This window comes from Castor canadensis, chromosome 2, assembly GCF_047511655.1.
Source record: "Castor canadensis chromosome 2, mCasCan1.hap1v2, whole genome shotgun sequence".
NCBI classification, from domain to species: domain Eukaryota; kingdom Metazoa; phylum Chordata; class Mammalia; order Rodentia; family Castoridae; genus Castor; species Castor canadensis.
This window is the reverse complement of record NC_133387.1, coordinates 179,241,208-179,258,205: the sequence shown is the minus strand read 5'-3', so window position 1 is coordinate 179,258,205 and position 16,998 is coordinate 179,241,208. Positions and strand designations below refer to the sequence as shown.

The 16,998-nt window shown below is 40.0% G+C and overlaps 1 protein-coding gene across 3 annotated transcripts in view; it reads left to right on the top strand.

Moving 5' to 3' along the window:
• The window catches only part of Jhy (junctional cadherin complex regulator), a 64,061-nt gene that overhangs the window by 28,398 nt on the left and 18,665 nt on the right, over positions 1 to 16,998 (top strand). For 2 of the 3 annotated variants that reach the window (XM_074066515.1, XM_020182390.2), the window contains exons 4-5: positions 5,710 to 5,823; positions 10,807 to 11,441. In XM_074066515.1, the coding sequence (XP_073922616.1) occupies positions 5,710 to 5,823; positions 10,807 to 11,441 (749 nt within the window). The remainder of the gene's footprint in view (positions 1 to 5,709; positions 5,824 to 10,806; positions 11,442 to 16,998) is intronic. The other variant, XM_074066516.1, reaches the window with a different exon arrangement.

Below are 16,998 nucleotides of genomic sequence, written 5' to 3'. Positions count from 1 at the left end.
AAATCTGAAGCTGTTTGAGTCCATTTTATAACGTGGTATGGTATTTGCACCAAACCTGCACACATCTTCTGATAAACAGTAAGTCATCTCTACCTTACTTATGATACCTAAGACAATGCAAATGGTGTGTAAATAGTTATTATACTGTATTGCTTAGGAATAGTGACAAGGAAAAAAGTCTGTACACATTTAACAGATGCATTTTTTTCCCAAATATTTTCAACCCATGGTTAGTTGAACCCTTGGGAACAGGAAGTATTTATTTAGAGGACTGGTTGGATGCATTCTGGTGGCAATGGAATGTTCAGTGAGCAATATGGACTGATTTGTCGTCTAATTATATATACATATATATACCTCACGGGAAGTACTAGAAGAGGAGCAAAGCCCAGGTTAAAGTAGACGGGAGCCCAGAGCCAATCAGCCTCATAAACCTTTAAAGATTAAGGGCACTGGCAAAGGAAGTGTTTTTAAGTAGGTGACTGACTGTCACTTTGGGGGTTTTAAAGCTCAAGTTTCTTTTGCTGAAAATGGATGCAAAAAATAATATTATCAAAGGGTTCAGAGTCCTCAAGTTCTTATTGCACACACTTGCACACACACATACACACGAACACACACTAACCACATCCTAAGTTTCTAGAAGAATGGGGAAACTCACCACCAGCAGCACCCAAATATTCTACAATCGTCCTCTCTCAATAGTTGAATACTACATACTCCTCAGTAATTAAATCAATGAGGCTGCCCGACAATGTAGAGTACTTGTGTATGTGGCCTCTTTCACTGACCATGTAAATCCAAATGGCAGCACTGTTGACTTTACTCCACAGGCATACACCAACATATAGCGAATGTATTAGAAATAGGACAAATAAATGCTTCCCATCACTCATCAGCCAAGAGAATAAGGAAATGCTCACTGAGTCGGGTGATTATGTCCAAAAGCAGAGGCTAAACAATGGACGTGCTGGAATGGTGTCAGACACTTTGGCTTATTTATTTGGGGCACATGCTAGTTGTCAACAAATACCATCAAGGAATGAGGATAACAAAGAACCTACTGAGTTAATGCAGGCTTCCCATCACATGTAACATAAGGTCAGTTGTAAAGACAGAATTAAAAAGGGAAAAGGGGCCCAGGCCTCCAGCGATTGCAGTTTTCTGTGAATGCCCATTTTGGAGAAAGTTTTACCATGTGTCTATGCAGATCTGTAATTCACACAGCAGCCCTGGGCAAAGCATGAACTTTGTTTTCTGTGGTGCTGTCTGATTCTCTAAGAACCTGAGTTTCTTTGAGAGTGAAGTAGCAGCCCAGTCTAGCTCAGCTGTACTCAATCTGAGTTGCTTTTCTACCTACAAACCCTCACTTCAAAGCAAGGAACATAATGTACAATTTTTTAATGGCTCTAGACCCAGGCACTCAGACTCTCTGCTCTGCGCCTTACCTCAGTGTAAACACCTAATCAAGATTGCCTGGACTTCAACAATGGCAGCCAAATGCAATTCGAGAACCACAAGCCTTTGAAGTCCTCCCTGCAAAGGCCGGTTTTCTAGTCTGGGATAATGACATCCCATGATTGCTGTCTTTGTTGTATCTTTTCAGTAGAGAAGCAATTATAGGCCTCAATTTAACAGAATAGACATTACACAGCTTATGATGCTCAAAATGCAATTTCATTTGATCATTTTCTCGATTTGATTGGTATTAATAGAATGGTTCACAAAAAAAAAAAAAATAGCTGGCAGAGGTTGTGTCCCGTTCCACTTTCAAAGAGATAATGTAGAAGTATGCTTTCCTGGCCCAGCGAGTCTGTCTGAGGGATTGAGCCACTGAGCTCCACCAAAACAGACTGAGGAAGGAAATATCACATCCTTTGCTGCCTGGCCAAGGAAGCAATGGGCACTGTATTTTTAACTTGTAAACTTTATATCAAAACTATATAAGAGCTCCTGTCATTGTTAATGGGCAAATTAATATCACCAATGATAAACTGAATTAACTAAAACCAAGTCCCTTTTTTTTCTTAGACGTTTGTGAAAATCAGGCAGTCACATCCTAGTGGCAGGTACATGGAAGAGCTCAACTTCTCTCTCCTCTCCCACCTCCAGAGGATGGTCCATGGGCTGGTGGAGGGGCTCAAGTGGTAAAGCACCTGCATAACAGGGACCGTTCTCAGCTCCTATGAGGTTGGAAAAGGATTATTTCTTTGCCTGCTTTTAAACTACTTGTATTTTTCCCTCTCTTGACCTTCATTCCTCCTCCAGAGCAGGGTTGATTTTTCTTTTAAATGAGGGATGTAACTGTTTAACATCATAGTAGTATGGGAGCAAAGCCTTTGCAGTAACAGTCAGCAAATGTAAAACCAAATGTTTTGTAATCAGAGGTATTTCTGGAACCAGCAGTATGGGAAAGGTGGGAAATGGCTCCTGACCTGGCATCATTTATAGTTCCAAATGTTTTATTATAGCATAAGTCAGACTGTCCCATGATGTGAAATTTTCCACTGGCAGAGGACACTAATCATTCAAACCCTGGTGATTACTTCTGCCATAACCAGAATTCCATGATCAAATAGTACACTTTTGTTTCCTTATTTTAGGAATGAAAAGTCAAGCAAAAACACTTTATTTTTTCCCTTTAAGTGTTTAAACTTCAACAACTATCTTCCTTATCTATTATGGTATATGTGTGTGGTAATCATGATAGTCATTTCAATGGAGCTGGCAGTAACTGTTTAGAGACAGACAAGGTTACACTCAAAGTAAGGCAAGACAATGGCGTCTCTTTTGTGCGACAGAAAAGCCACAGTGAATGGTGAGGAGCAAGATTACCTTCATTGATAATTATTTACTTATCCCTTAATATTTAACTAATCCTTGAACCTTTTTTGCATATTGAATAAGAGGTTCCATTAGTAAAAGCAAGCAGCAGAGGGGGAATTTGAATTCAAGCTTGATCAATTCCAAATCCCATGGTCTTACCAATCTTAGACCTGGCTGCTACCCACACTGCACAGTCCACCAGCAGAAACTTTAAAAAAAGTTCAAAACCCTAAAGCAAAATTTAAAAAGTAATTTCATCCGTTCGGAAAGGGAGACACTTGACAGCATTTAGTAACAGGTAAGGAAGCAGACAGTGGCCACATGGGCCCAACCTGAGTCACTGTCACAGGAGGGATGGCACAGAAATCTTGAGACAGATCCTCTAAGAAAAGGCATAGGAGGGACACTTGAGTCCCTCCTATGTGGTTGCCAGTGTACAGCTGTGGTCTGACAAAGGGATTCACCTACTCTGTGTTACTCCAGAAAGCAGAGGGTCAGAAAATATGGGAAGGCAGAGGAAGAGCTTTCTGGCATTTGCTCAGTGGAGGAACACTATGTTCTTCATGCATGAGAAAGAGATCCCTTTTCTCCTTAACCCATGGAAGATCTGTAAACATATCCCCATAGTCACAAATAGGCACCACCTGCCAGGAGATGGGGCCGGTGTGAAGGTAGAGAGTGGACAAACATCCAGCAGGGTTGATGTGGATGTCCTGGAGTGGAGGTTGCACCAGGCACCTCCAGGATCTCTTCCCACAGTAGGATCTCATAGTTTTACATTTGCTTTTTCCACTGTGTCCTGATGGCTGGAATTCCACTTCGCACAGACACTCATTTCTTGATTTAAAATAGGGAGCCAATGAAGGGTCCTTCATAGAGTAATTTGGGAATATTAATCCTATGTAGCTACCTGCCTTCATCGTTTGTTCCCAAATATGGCTGCAGATTAGACCTACTGGGAGACCTTTTAAATATTTTTTCTTTTTAAAAATAACAGACAAGGAGCTTTTAAAATGTAGTGATAACTGGGGTCACCCCCCCCCTCCAGGGCTTCTGACTTAATTGGCTTGAGGTGGAACCAGGGCATTAATTTTTCTAACATCTAACTAAAGTTGAGAGGCGCTGATCCACATCATTCAAATTCAGTGAGTACCAAAGCTACAGGTTCTAGGTCTAGGATGATATTTCTAGTAAGCAAAATGGTTAAATGTGTGCAGGCCCTAAAATTAGACTGCCCTGGTCCTGTCCGTACTAGCTGTTGATCCTAGGCAGGTTACTTAACCTCTCTGTACATTCATTTTCTCATTTTCAAAGAGGGAATAATAATAGCACATTCCTGGGAAGGTTGTTGTGAGGAGAAGTGATACATTATGTGTTAAGGCCCAAGGACAGCTGCTGCCATACTAGAACAATCTGTTTATAGTAAATATTGTTATTTTTGTTGTTGTCACTGTCTTGGGGTACAGAGGTCCCGACCTACAGTTTCTGATAGTGCAATAGTATATCCATACAACTATTTTTTTCTTTTACTTTCAGTACAATATACAAAAATTTACACAAAGATATTCAATGCTTTATTACAAAACAGGCTTTTTCTGTTTAAGCAGGGTCTTGTTATGTAGCCCATACTGGCCTTGGAGTTGCCCAGGCAACCTCCCTGCCTCAGCCTCCCAAGTTCTGGGATTGTAGACGTGCACCACCACACCTGGCTTTGTTAGATGGCTTAGCCTAACTGTGTGAACACACGTAAGTAGGTGAGGCTGAGCTATGATGTTCAGTAGATTAAGTGCTTTAAATACATTTTCAACTTAGGGGCTTATCAGGTTATATCCCCATCATAAGTCAAGGAGTATTTGCATAGTGTTTTTTTTTTATTCATATGTGCATACAAGGCTTGGGTCATTTCTCCCCCTTGTCCCCACCCCCTCCCTTACCACCCACTCCGCCCCCTCCCTCTCCCCCACCTCAATACCCAGCAGAAACTATTTTGCCCTTATTTCCAATTTTGTTGAAGAGAGAGTATAAGCAATAATAGGAAGGAACAAGGGTTTTTGCTGGTTGAGATAAGGATAGCTATACAGGGCATTGACTCACATTGATTTCCTTCTAGGTTAATTCTTTTTGATCTAACCTTTTCTCTAATTCCTGTTCCCCTTTTCCTATTGCATAGTGTTATTTTATCATCTTTCTGTTGATATTATCAAATGCTACGTGTTCAAATACCTGTTCTAAAATTGGGTTTCATGAGTATCTAGCATTTCAAGTAAGTTGTAGTCTGACCTCAGATCACCAATTCTTCCTTCATACCTGCAAGAAAAATCATTGTTTATTCCCATTTTCCTTGGGAACAATCCAGGTCCCTGTTAGGGTTTGTATCTTCCATTTCCCCCAAAAGCACATGTGTGGAAGAGTTGGTCTCCAGCTGATGGCACTGTTGGGACATGGTGGTAAGTTTTGGAGCTGGAGCCTTGTTGGGGCATGCCCTTGAAGGGGCATTGGGACCAGGGCCCTTCCTCTGTCTCTCTTTGCTTCCTGTCTACCACGAGGTGAGCAGTTTTGCTTTACCAACATGCTCCCCCTATGATGCTCTGCTTTGCCACAGGCACAAAAACATAGAGCAAGTGACCACAGATTGAAACATCTGAAACCATGAGCCAAAATACATCTTTCCTCCTTTTAAGTTTTTTATTTCAAGTATTTTGTCACAGTGATGGAAAGTTGATTAACACAGTCCCTAAGGACTAAAGAGATGAATCCTTGAAATAAACTAACCATAAAACTTACCCTTACAGCTTCTCTTTCTAGAGTACACAGGCTTGTACCCCATGACTCTTGGGCTAGCACAGACCCACTTAACAAGCTCTATCTGTTTCACCCTCTTAGATCTCCTACCCCGTCAGAGTAACTGGCAAGACCACCGCTCAGAATTCCAAAGAGATTGAAAATGCTGCCATCAATCCTGAGGACAAATGGCATCAAAGAGCACAACAGCTAAAGGTTACTTTCGAGATTGCATGTTAAGTGTGCTTCAAGTGATACCACTGAATATAAGTAATGTTTGTCACTGACTTCTTGTCACTCGAGGGTTTATTTTTATGCCTGAGCTTAGTTGCCTGTCAGCCTGTGCAGAGGAGAAGCTCTGGCCAGAGGAGCAGGGTTTGCTCAGCCAGCAGCCCTCTGTGTTTTTCCAGAGGTTCTACTTTCTAGAAGAGCATTATGTCACACTTCCAACACACAGTGTTCAAACCTCTCACAGAAGGAAGGCATGGCACAAAGCAGGAAGAAGAATTTCAATTCCTGTGGCAGTCATTACCTTATTCCTAGGTAATGAGGACAGTATTCCTAAAGATGGGTGGGGCTCCCCAGAGCCTCACTGAACCCTCGTTTGTAAAATGCTAAAATTAATATCTGGTAGGGATGGTGGAGTTGCTCAAGTGGTAGAGTGCCTACATAGCAAGCATGAGGTCCTGAGTCCAAACTCCAGTACTTCCAAGAGAAAAAAAAAAAAAAGAATTCAATCCCAAAGGAAAACAAATAATCCCATTCACAAAAGCAAGGCACCATGGCTCACACCTATAATCCTAGCTACTCAGGAGGCAGGGATCAAGAGGATCTTGGTTCAGCCTGGGCAAATAGTTCACAAGACTCTGTCTTGAAAATACCCAACACACACAAAAAAAAGACGGTGGGCTCAAGGTGTAGGACCTAAGTTCAAATCCCAGTACCACACACACACACAAAATTATCAACTGCTAATTTAGTATAATGGCATGCTTTTTGTCCATGCGCTCACTTCTTGGAAGTCTTAAGTATAATTTTGGGGAAAATATTTCTGAAATTGTCCCCACTGACTGTTTCTCTAGAAGAAGCAGAAAGGGCAGCAGCAGCTGAGTGTCCCCTGAGCCAGTGTGTGGAGTTTTGAGGAATCACTCTAGGACCAGGTTTTATCCCTGTTTAAGAAAGAATGACCTTTGAAATCACCAGGCCTATAGAGCCTGTTATGCAATAGACATTTATTGAGTGTCTACTGTATTTCAGGCACTACAGGTTGGATGCCTGGCCTGAAAGATATAGTTAAAAACCAACCGAGCTAAGTATGGTAGTCCATGCCTGCAATCCCAGCACTTGGGAGGTGGAGGCAGGAGGATCACCAGTTTGAGCCCAGCCTGGGTTACATAACAAGACTCTGTCTTAAAAATCATAAATTATAATTAAATTAAATTAAAAACCAACCAAACAAATGATAATAATTTATAATACTCTTCAAAAAAATAAAACTTATGGAAATTTTTTTTGGTGGAACTGAGGTTTGAGCTCAGGGCTTTGAGCTTGCACAGAAGGCACTCCACCACTTGAATCATGCTTCCAGTCCATTTTGTTTTGGTTATTTCAGTGGCATCCCCAGGCTGTGTACACTTCTTACTCGGAACCAGTGCTGGGCAGTGCAAGGGAGCAAACCACAACCCCCATAGGCAAAAGAAAAACAACTCCTAGGTGTCCCAGTCTGCCTAAGCCACAATAACACAAATTGTAAGACTACATAGCTTATAAGCAACAGAAAGTTATTCCTCACACTTGCGGGGACTAAGTCCAAAGTCAAGTGCTGCCAGGCTCAATGTTTGTTGAGCACTTGCTGGTTCATGGACGGTGTCTTCTTACTGTGTCATAACTGTCGGAAAGGGTTAGAAGAGCTTCCTTGGGCCTCTTTTATAAGGGCACTGATCCCATTCTGGAAGGTTCTGCCCTCATGACCTAATCACCTCCTCCAAAGCCCCACCTTTTAAAGTACCAGGTGAGGAGCCTATTGTCAATAGCAAAAGAGAAATGTCCCCAACTAGATGAGCCTTACCACTCTACCATAGTTCTTGAGTTTCCAGACAAAGAAAGGTAAGGACTGTATAAAAGACACATAGGACCTCTCACTATCAAGGTTAAAATCCTTGTCATCATCTCCTCACTATTCTCCCCACCTTTCTAAAGACTTATGACTTTGGTTTGGCCTCCAACATCATCAATGACCTATGCTGCTGTATTCATCTGAACAGTTCTTCCCTCCTTACTTACTGGTGAAAATTAGAGCCAATTCATATATGCGCTTCAAATTTCCTTTGTATTATCACATGGAATTTGTGCTCTAAGTTCAAAGGACTTGTATTTTATTACTAATGACTACCACAGAAAAACAGAACACAACAGAAACTTCCCCAGATACAACTTTTGGGACTCCAGGGCTTGGTCAAGGTAGCTAAGAGCAAGAGTGTCTTCTGTGTTACAGTAATGATCTGCTTAGGGTCAGAGCATGCTTCTTGCCCTCAGCCTATGACATGTAAACGGAAGAACCAGTCAGAGCCTGCCTTTCACAGGATTGGGACTAAATGTCCCTCCAATAGTGCAATATGAATAAACATTAATGACTAAGAATGGTTCTTGTGTTAAGCATCGAGACTTCCCGGTGCTAGCACTCCATGGTGACATGTGACATGAACACCTACTGCCATTAAGCAGTTATTCTGAAAGCAAATAAGATGCACAGATTGCCAGTGTTGGTAACAAAAGAACCCCAGAGAGAGCAGGATGAAATAGAGGATTTCAGTACTGATGGAGATTAAACAGCCTGAGAATGGCTCTGTGTATTAACTTCAGGGAACTGGGTATCACCACCCGAAGAGCAACACCTGATGCCTCAATTGTAGGGTAATAAATCTCCAGTAAGCCACAGATCTCAAGTAGGCTGCTTGGAAGGTGAGAGAAAGCACATCAAGCTCATAAATGTCTTCCTTTCTGGGGGCTGCAATGTTGTCTCTCCCCACTCTTACCTGAACGTGAATAGCGGATTTAGTACTCGAGACAATTGAAGTTTCATAAAATGATGAGTCTTTGGCCTTGTTGACAAAGCACCCTGTGAAGAGGACTATTGTGATCTGAATTGTCAGCAGCAGAGGTAATGACATGACTGAGACCAAGTGGTAGGCCAGGACTTCAGAATGGTGCACAAAAGAACAAATATCTGATAGTCTTTCTCTTTCTTGGTAGAGCTAAGGAAAGAAAACTGGGAAAATTGCAGTCAGGAGGCAGCAGAAAGAGTTCCTAGCCATTTATTTCTCCAGAAAGTTAGAGGCTCAACAAATATTGAAAAAAATTACATTGTCAGCATTAATTAGTATTCGTAGATCATAGCTTTTTTGGCCTTCATAAACAGTGACCACAGCCATGAAAAGAACAATTGTGTTTCCGGAACACACCTATAAGAGTGTACAATGGCAGTGTCTTCTGCATCCACTACAAGGGTGGATGCTCTGGGGCCATATATTTGCAGAGCCTTCTTGCACGTTTTCCCCATGCAACCCAATATACTGCATGGGACAAAGAACTTTATCTTTCCCAAATGCAGAAGAAAGTTCTGGGGGGTTTTATTTGTTTGTTTAGGGATTTTTCTTTTTGTGGTGTTGGGGTTTGAACTCAGGGCCTTGCTTTCTCTATACCATCACTTGAGCCCTTTTGTTTTTAGTTATTTTACAAATAGGGTCTTGCATTTTTTGCTTGGGGCCAGCCTCAAACCATGCTTCTCCTACCACAATCCTATCTGTGCCTCCTGCATAGTGGGGATTATAGAATTACACCACCATGCCCAGCCCCTCCATCCCTCAAAAATCAGAAGTAATCATAGCACGGCTCCCATGGCCACAGAAAGTTCAAATTCCAAAAGAACATATGTATACTCTGTATTTCAAATCATTCTTTAAAATCTGATATAAGAAGGAATTCTGTATAACTACTGTTTTAAATTTAACAACCTCAACCTTAAGGTTATAATGTGCCTTCATTAGAACTAGAAGAGCACTTAATATTATATAGGAATAGAATGAGTCTCAGGGATTGCATCAGAAAAAGTGAAATAAAAGCTGAAATTTTATCATAGTAATGAGATCATGCTTCGTAACAAGCTAAAACGATTTGAGCAGAAAGCATGCGGTTCTCAGTTCAAGATGCTTTTTTCTCCAATGACCCAGCTAATTGTTACATTTTCCAATTAATGTTGCATAGATACTGACCATCAAAGTTTTTTTTTAATTTTCGTGTTGCAGTTATGTGACACATTGATGTATATAACCATCTTACTGTTTTCAAAAAGCATTTAATCATTCTTTCCAAAGGCCTCTTAACTCAGCTAGTTTTTCACAAAGCAATGACTGCTCCATTCCTTGGAAAACATGCCTAAATGGCTCTAGCACAATATAGTTACATAGTGTATCTATTATACAGAGAGTACATTTTGTTGTTACTAGACTTTGAAAAGCATAAAGACTGTTCTGAAATTGAAATCGTTTCCCCCAGATGTTTGATGGCCTAAGGACAGGCTATATTAAGGAGCAGAAGGAAAACAGCCCTTGTGGATGTCCTATCACAGCTCGGGCTCTTTTATAATCCTCTGAATAAAATTTAATTTGTTTCATCTGGTGAAGAGGTCATTCTAGCTTCTGACCTATATGAGTAAGAAGAGCTGATGATCTGAACTGTGTTTCATATGAAACTTGGACTTGCTTGGAAAATCGAGTCCCTGATGTTTTCTGGTTAGGATCTTTGAAATACTCACTTATTAAAATAAGCTTGGGTATTTTGGTGTAGATTTATATTCCCTTTCTCTATGAACCTCTTTGGCCATAAAGCTTCTCTCTGTCCCCCTCCCCCACCAATTTGGTGACACTTCCCTTTCCAGATTATAAATTAAAGACATGTCTTTAATACCAAGCAGGTTCTAAACTCTCAATCTCTTTATAGGCTCATAATCTAAAATTTCCTCACCTATCCATACTCCAATTGGCTGAATTTAAGAAAGGCTCTCCTCTGCTGCTCTATCTGCTATTAATCCCATGGTCACCTTCTTAGAAGTTTCAACTCCCAGTTTAGAAAATATTAATTTAAAATTTATGAAGAAAGCCAATCTTCCACTTTTACATTTTAACCATAATATCTTTTTAGAATTACCAGGAACACTGGTCTCAATATGAAGGCTCAAAATCAAGCAATGTCCCACGAGGTCAACCCTCTGAAACAATTAATGGCCAGCAGCCTTCCAGAAGACCAGCCAAGCCCAGGGGTCGGAAACAGCATAAACGCCAGAATGACCTGAGGTCTTTCAGGATGGAAGAGCTCACTGTCCGTCAAGGAAATCAGAACCACATTCCTGGACAGCAGCACCATCAAAATCAGCCTTTTGAAACCTCAGAAGAACATGGACCAGTTGTGCTTCTGAGTACCTCTAACAGTGACTTACAAGACTCTAGGGCACTTGGGAGCCAGAAACCTGAAGTAACTTCCAATACCTTTGCTCTACCAAATCAGGCTTTTGACAAGGTACTATATAAAAACTCTAATAAAGAAAGAGAATGCAGACATGATGAAGAGAAAAGATTTCCCTACCAGCAGCTACCCATCTACACTCTTTCTAATATGGATTTGAACAACCTTAATGAGCTTCCTAAGAGACACATGCTCCTCAGCCAGAAAGGATCTCAGTCTGTTTATGAAGTGAATGTTCAGGGATTGACCCAAAACAAGAAGCAACACAAACAGCCTTCCACAGAGACGAAATATAAGAACTTAGAAATGTTATGGTAAGAATTTCCTTTTTCTCAAGTGGTTTTCCAGAGGAAAAACAAGAAGCTGCTAGAGAAAGGCAGGAGAGGGAGAAGCGGGGCTGGGGAGTCCCTGGGTATAGTCAGGTGAGAGGAAAAACTCACCTGACAGTTTTCATGACTTTGATTCCTGCCTAACTAGTGTGGTGCACTTCGTTTCTTTTCCTCTTCCCTATCTCCTCTACTTTTTCCATTGTAGTTAAACTAGAAGTTGTGGGAAGAGGGAAAAAAAACAAATCAGTGTGTTTTGAGGGATGCAATAAAGACTGGAGGAAAACAATTATCTCCGACACTGTAATGGCCTATCCTAAGAAAATAATCTAAACTACAGAAAAATATGTAGCCACAAAAATATTGTCATTTATAGAACTGACCAAAAAAAGTCCAACAGTGGGGAATTGTTTAGGCAAATTATGATATTTAATGTCATGTAACCACTAAAAATTATGGTAATGAAGAAATGCTTCTATAAAAAGAAACCAGTAGGGTTCAAAATTATACACAAGGAGTATGAACTCTGCTCTGTTAAAATGTGCACAGGAAAAGAAAATACTCCAAATGTCAATAGTGGTTATCTCTGACAAGAGAGGTTGAGGTTATTTTTAATTTCTTTTTTATCTTTTCTGAGTTGTTCACGTTTCCTACACCATAGATCATTAATTCTATAGATAGAAAACTTATTTTTGTTGGTGACTGGATTTTTTTGAGGGGTGGTGAACTCAGGGCTTTGCACTTTCTAGACAGGTAATCATTTCAGGAGACCTTACTTGATGCTCTTTAATCAAATATGCTTTCTATACACCAAGCTGTGCTGAATATAATGCTAAAACGCTATAGAAATTTCAAAAGAAGCTTAATGCGTGAGGAGTCTTCACAGAACTTACTTTCAAAATAGGGACGGAGCAATTTTATACGTGTAAATTGATTGGAACATATTGAAGTGTTGCACTTGAGGTATGGAATGTACATTTAATAGAATTCAGAGTCAGCTTCTTAAAAGAGACAACCTTGTCTTTTTTCCTCTAGCTTTGGAGGGATTACTTCTAACATTTTTGTCATTAAAAAGATCACAGCTAGTAATACACACCAGTGCTGTGATCCCAGCACTCAGGAGGCTGAGGCATGAAGGTTAGGAGATCTAGTTCAAGGCCAACCTCTGCTACACAGCAAGCTCAAGCTCAGCCTGGACTACATAGTGAGACCCTGTCTCAAAAACCAACTAACAAGCAAAATAATAATACCTAACTCAGGTGTGGCAATGCACAGTTGTAATGCCAGCACTTGGGAGGTTGAGGAAGGAGAATGGCGAGTTTGAGACCAGCCTGGGCTACACAGAGAGTCTATCTGAAAAAACAAAAAACTGAAAATTAGTTTTTCATAGATAGGAAGATAGAAAATTCATTCCTAGTCCTATTTTTTCCTTGCAAAGAACTTTTGTCACAATGGGTACAAAATGTTCTTCACTGGGCCTTAAAGATAATGAAACATATTTGCAGATTTTCTTACACAATCCTTTTATTCCTAGAGTTAACAGAATTTATCATATGATATTTTTAATAAAATTGCTTGAATAGGTTTATTAACACTTTGTTTAGGATTTAATCTTCACACTCATGAAGTAAAATTATCTCATAATTTTCCTATCTGCCACCGGTTTTGTCTGAATCTATTATCAAAGTTTCTACCAAACCTACGAAATGAGTTGAGGATAGACCCTCCTTTTACATTTCTCTGGGACACTTTATATCAATTGGAATTATGTTACTTAAAAGTTTGATAAAGGACTGGAGGTGTGGCTCAAGTGGTAGAGCACCTGCCTAGCAAGGATAAGGCTGTGAGTTCAAACGCCAGTACCACCAAATAAATAAATCGAAGTTTGATAGAATTTTCCTGTAACACTATTTGGATCACGGTTATTTTTGTTTGGCTTTGGTTTTGTTATTGTTACTTGTGGGCCGATTGTAAAATCCTGATCCATTCACTATAGTTATTATAAATCTTTATCGTCTTTCTGTTTCTTCTTTCATCAGACTGATAAATTATGCTTTCTAGAAAAATTAATATTTTGCTGTTTTAAAATGTACCATCTTAAAACTTTTCAAAGAACTTATATAACTTTCGTATGATTCAGCCCTTTAATATCTATAATCATGTCCTTTTTTTCATTTCTAATATTACTTTTTCTCTTTACTTTTTTTTGATGCTGTAGTACTGGGGTTTTGAACTCAGGGCTTTGCACTTTGCTAGGCAGGCGCACTATCCCTTTTTTGCTCCTTGAGCCCTTTTTTGCTCCAGTTATTTTGGAGATAGGATCTTACTTTCTGCACAGGCTAGCCTGGACTGCCATCCTCTTATTTTATTCCCTTTGTCACTAGAAGGACAGATGCGTTTCACCACACCCAGCTCTTTTCCATTAAGCTGAGGACTCACAAACTTTTTTGTCTGGGCTGCCCTAGAACCACGATCCTCCCAATTTCAGCCACAGGTGCACAGCTATTGGTTGAGATGGAGTCTCGATAACTTTTTGCCCGGGCTAGCCTTGAGCCAGGATCCTTCCAATCTCAGCCTTCCCAGCAGCTAGGATGATCGCATGAGCCAGCAGCACCACCCAGCTCTTCCTTTTTAAATAATTTTCCCCTCAAGGTGATACGTGCACATACATTAAAAAGTCAAATAGCACTTAGGCCAGTTGCAGTCTACTGTTCATTCCCCCGAGCCATCTACTCCACAGCTTGGCTGTGAACAATATTTGTAATTTGTTACAATAATGAAAATACTGAGTATCAGCAATCTCTTTTGACATTTTTATCATTTTTCCTCTAGCATTTGCCATAATTCATAGTTATTCTTACTTGTTGCTGTATTTTGCTGCTTCACTTTTAGATATTTCTGTTGGCTTCCCATTCTGGTAGACAAGGACTTACCTTCTTTACATCACCATCATATCTGTTTTCCCTCACCCATCCTCCCAAAATAGTAGTTATGTTAGACCAATATTCAATATTTTCACCACTATGCCAATGCATCTATAATTCATAGCCTAGCATTGCAGATACCATGATTACACTTTTTATTTTTTCCTAAAAGTTTATAATTGCCTTTTAATTTTTTTGGCTTTGTTTTTCTCTTTCTTACTTTCTTTGGACATACAGGTAATTATCCCCATATTCTAAGAACCCTCTCAGTACAACTTTCACAAGGAAAATATATAGACTCTTTTTCTTGGAGACAGCCTTTTTACAGACTCTTAATTTCTTTATCTCACTAGACCCACGACACAGCTAATCTGTGAATTCCCTTTGTTCTGATAGGATTCCCTTTTTCAGAATTTCACTTTCTTTGTTTTGTTAGAGGACATCTTCTGACAATTTCTTCAGACTAGAAAAATAGCATGATGGCAGAGAATGGGGTGATGGGCAGTTCTCAGCACACCAGTGTCTTGTGCACACTTCCTTCTTGAATGGCATTCCTCTGTGACAGCACCCATGTCATCCTGGAGAACCTCCCTTCCTTCCACTGTACACACTCCCTTCATTTCCTCTCTCATTTTAGTAGAGAACATCGTCATTGCTTTGGAGATAAATGATTTGAGACCTTGCGTGACTGAGATTCACTTTATTCTGCCCCAGTCGCTGATTGGTAGCCTGCAGACTATTGTAGACTTCTAGACTGGGAAGCATTTTTCCCTCAGAATTGTCTTCTCACTTCTAGTGTTGCTGTTGAAAAATCAGATGTCATCTCATTCCAGATCCTTTGTATATGACCTGTTTGTTTTTTCTCTGAAGCTGTAGGATCTTCTCCTTTTTTCTCCAGTAAAATGAGAAATTATATAATGTTCCTTGGTATGGGTCTATTTTCAGTTTGTACAGGGTCCTTTGAACCTGGAAATTTGGGACCTCCACTTCTGGGAAAATGTCTTGAATCATCTCATGGGTCAGTTCTTCCAACCGTCTTCTCTGTTTGCCCTTTCTAAAAACTCCTGTTTTCAGACGTGTTCTTCTAAGACTATTCTTATGATTTTCTTTTCTCTCTTGTTCTTCATTTCTTTGTAATTTTGTTCTACTTTCTGCGGTGAGGGTTTATCAGTTCTGGCTTCTAGCATTCTCAATTTTTTTTAATTTCCAAGAGCATTTTCTGTTTGCTTCTGTGATTGTTTTCTGAATGTTCCTTTTGTCACAGATGCAGTGTCATCTCTTCTCAACACCTTACATTCTCAACAAGGCAGAATGGGGACTGAGGGTCCTTGTGACAATTTTTAAGTGTCTTTGATGCCCTGCTTAGTTTCTTTTTCCTCTAAGTTATTGTTGGTGTTCCTTTTGTTTCTCTTCACTGGCTTTGCTATCTTCTGTGTGAGGGCTGGTCTCACTTTTCTAGCATTTGTTAATTGTCTGTTTATGATTAAGAGTGAGACTCTTACTCCAAGCTCTGAGTGACAGGCCTTGCTGACTGAGTCTCTGGAACCATCCATCTTGTAGGCCATCTGACAGGAAGCTCCTCCTGTCAGTTCCAGGTCTTTTCTTGTGTGGTCAGATTGAGTTCTGTGCCTGATGGTTCACAAACAAGAAGCTCCTTTTTCCTTCTTCAAATGCAAATCTCCAGTGTGCTGTGGAGCTACAAAAAGGACAGCTGCCTCACTGTACAAAGTGGGGAACAAAATGTGGAGCTCGGCCTGCTTCTTAAGCAGACTTTGAGTCAATTTTTCTTTAAGTAACTCTGATGTAGGCTTGCACCATCAACAACACTCACTCAGGACTCAAAGTTTATGAGTCTTTCAAGGATTCTGTGGGGTAAATTGTGCTGCTCCTCTGTTTTACCAACTGCTCCTGTAGGTCCTGCTTCCTTGACTCTGCTAAGACAATTACTACTCTGTTTTCTGCTTCCAAACCGTTTGCTCTTTCCCTCCTCCTTTTGTTCTTATTCTTGTGAGTGTATGTACTTCTCAACTTTCCTTATACATCATTTTAATTTGGATTTGAGAGTTAATTTCCATGCTTATTTTGCTGTTTTTTCTGCTACTTTTCACTGTGAAAATGTTCACACTTAATCCAAACTTTGGGTTGGGTATGGGGGAGTCTATAGTAAACACCTATAGACTCATCTAAGATTTTGTCCACATTTGCCACTTATCATCTATCATCTATTCATCTAGCTGCTGAATCATTTGTAGTCAAATTCAGACATCATAACATTTTATCCCTAAATATTTCAGCATGCATCCCCCTAAGAATAAGAATATTGTCTCATATCATTATTATATCTAAGAAAGTGAACAGGGCTAGGCACATGGCTCAAGTGGTAGAGCACCTGCCTAGCAAGCACGAGGCCCTGGGTTCAAACCTCAGTACTGCAAAAAAAAAAGAGAGAGAGAGAAGACTATTAACATTAATTCAATAACATCAGGTAACATCAATACACATTTAAATTTTCTTAGTTGTCCCCCAAAATGTTTTTATAGCTGAGTTTGTATTTTCCTGATCAGGAGTTCTAGTTGACATTCATATTTTGTGTTTCCTTTTATGTCTCTTTAGTTTTTGTT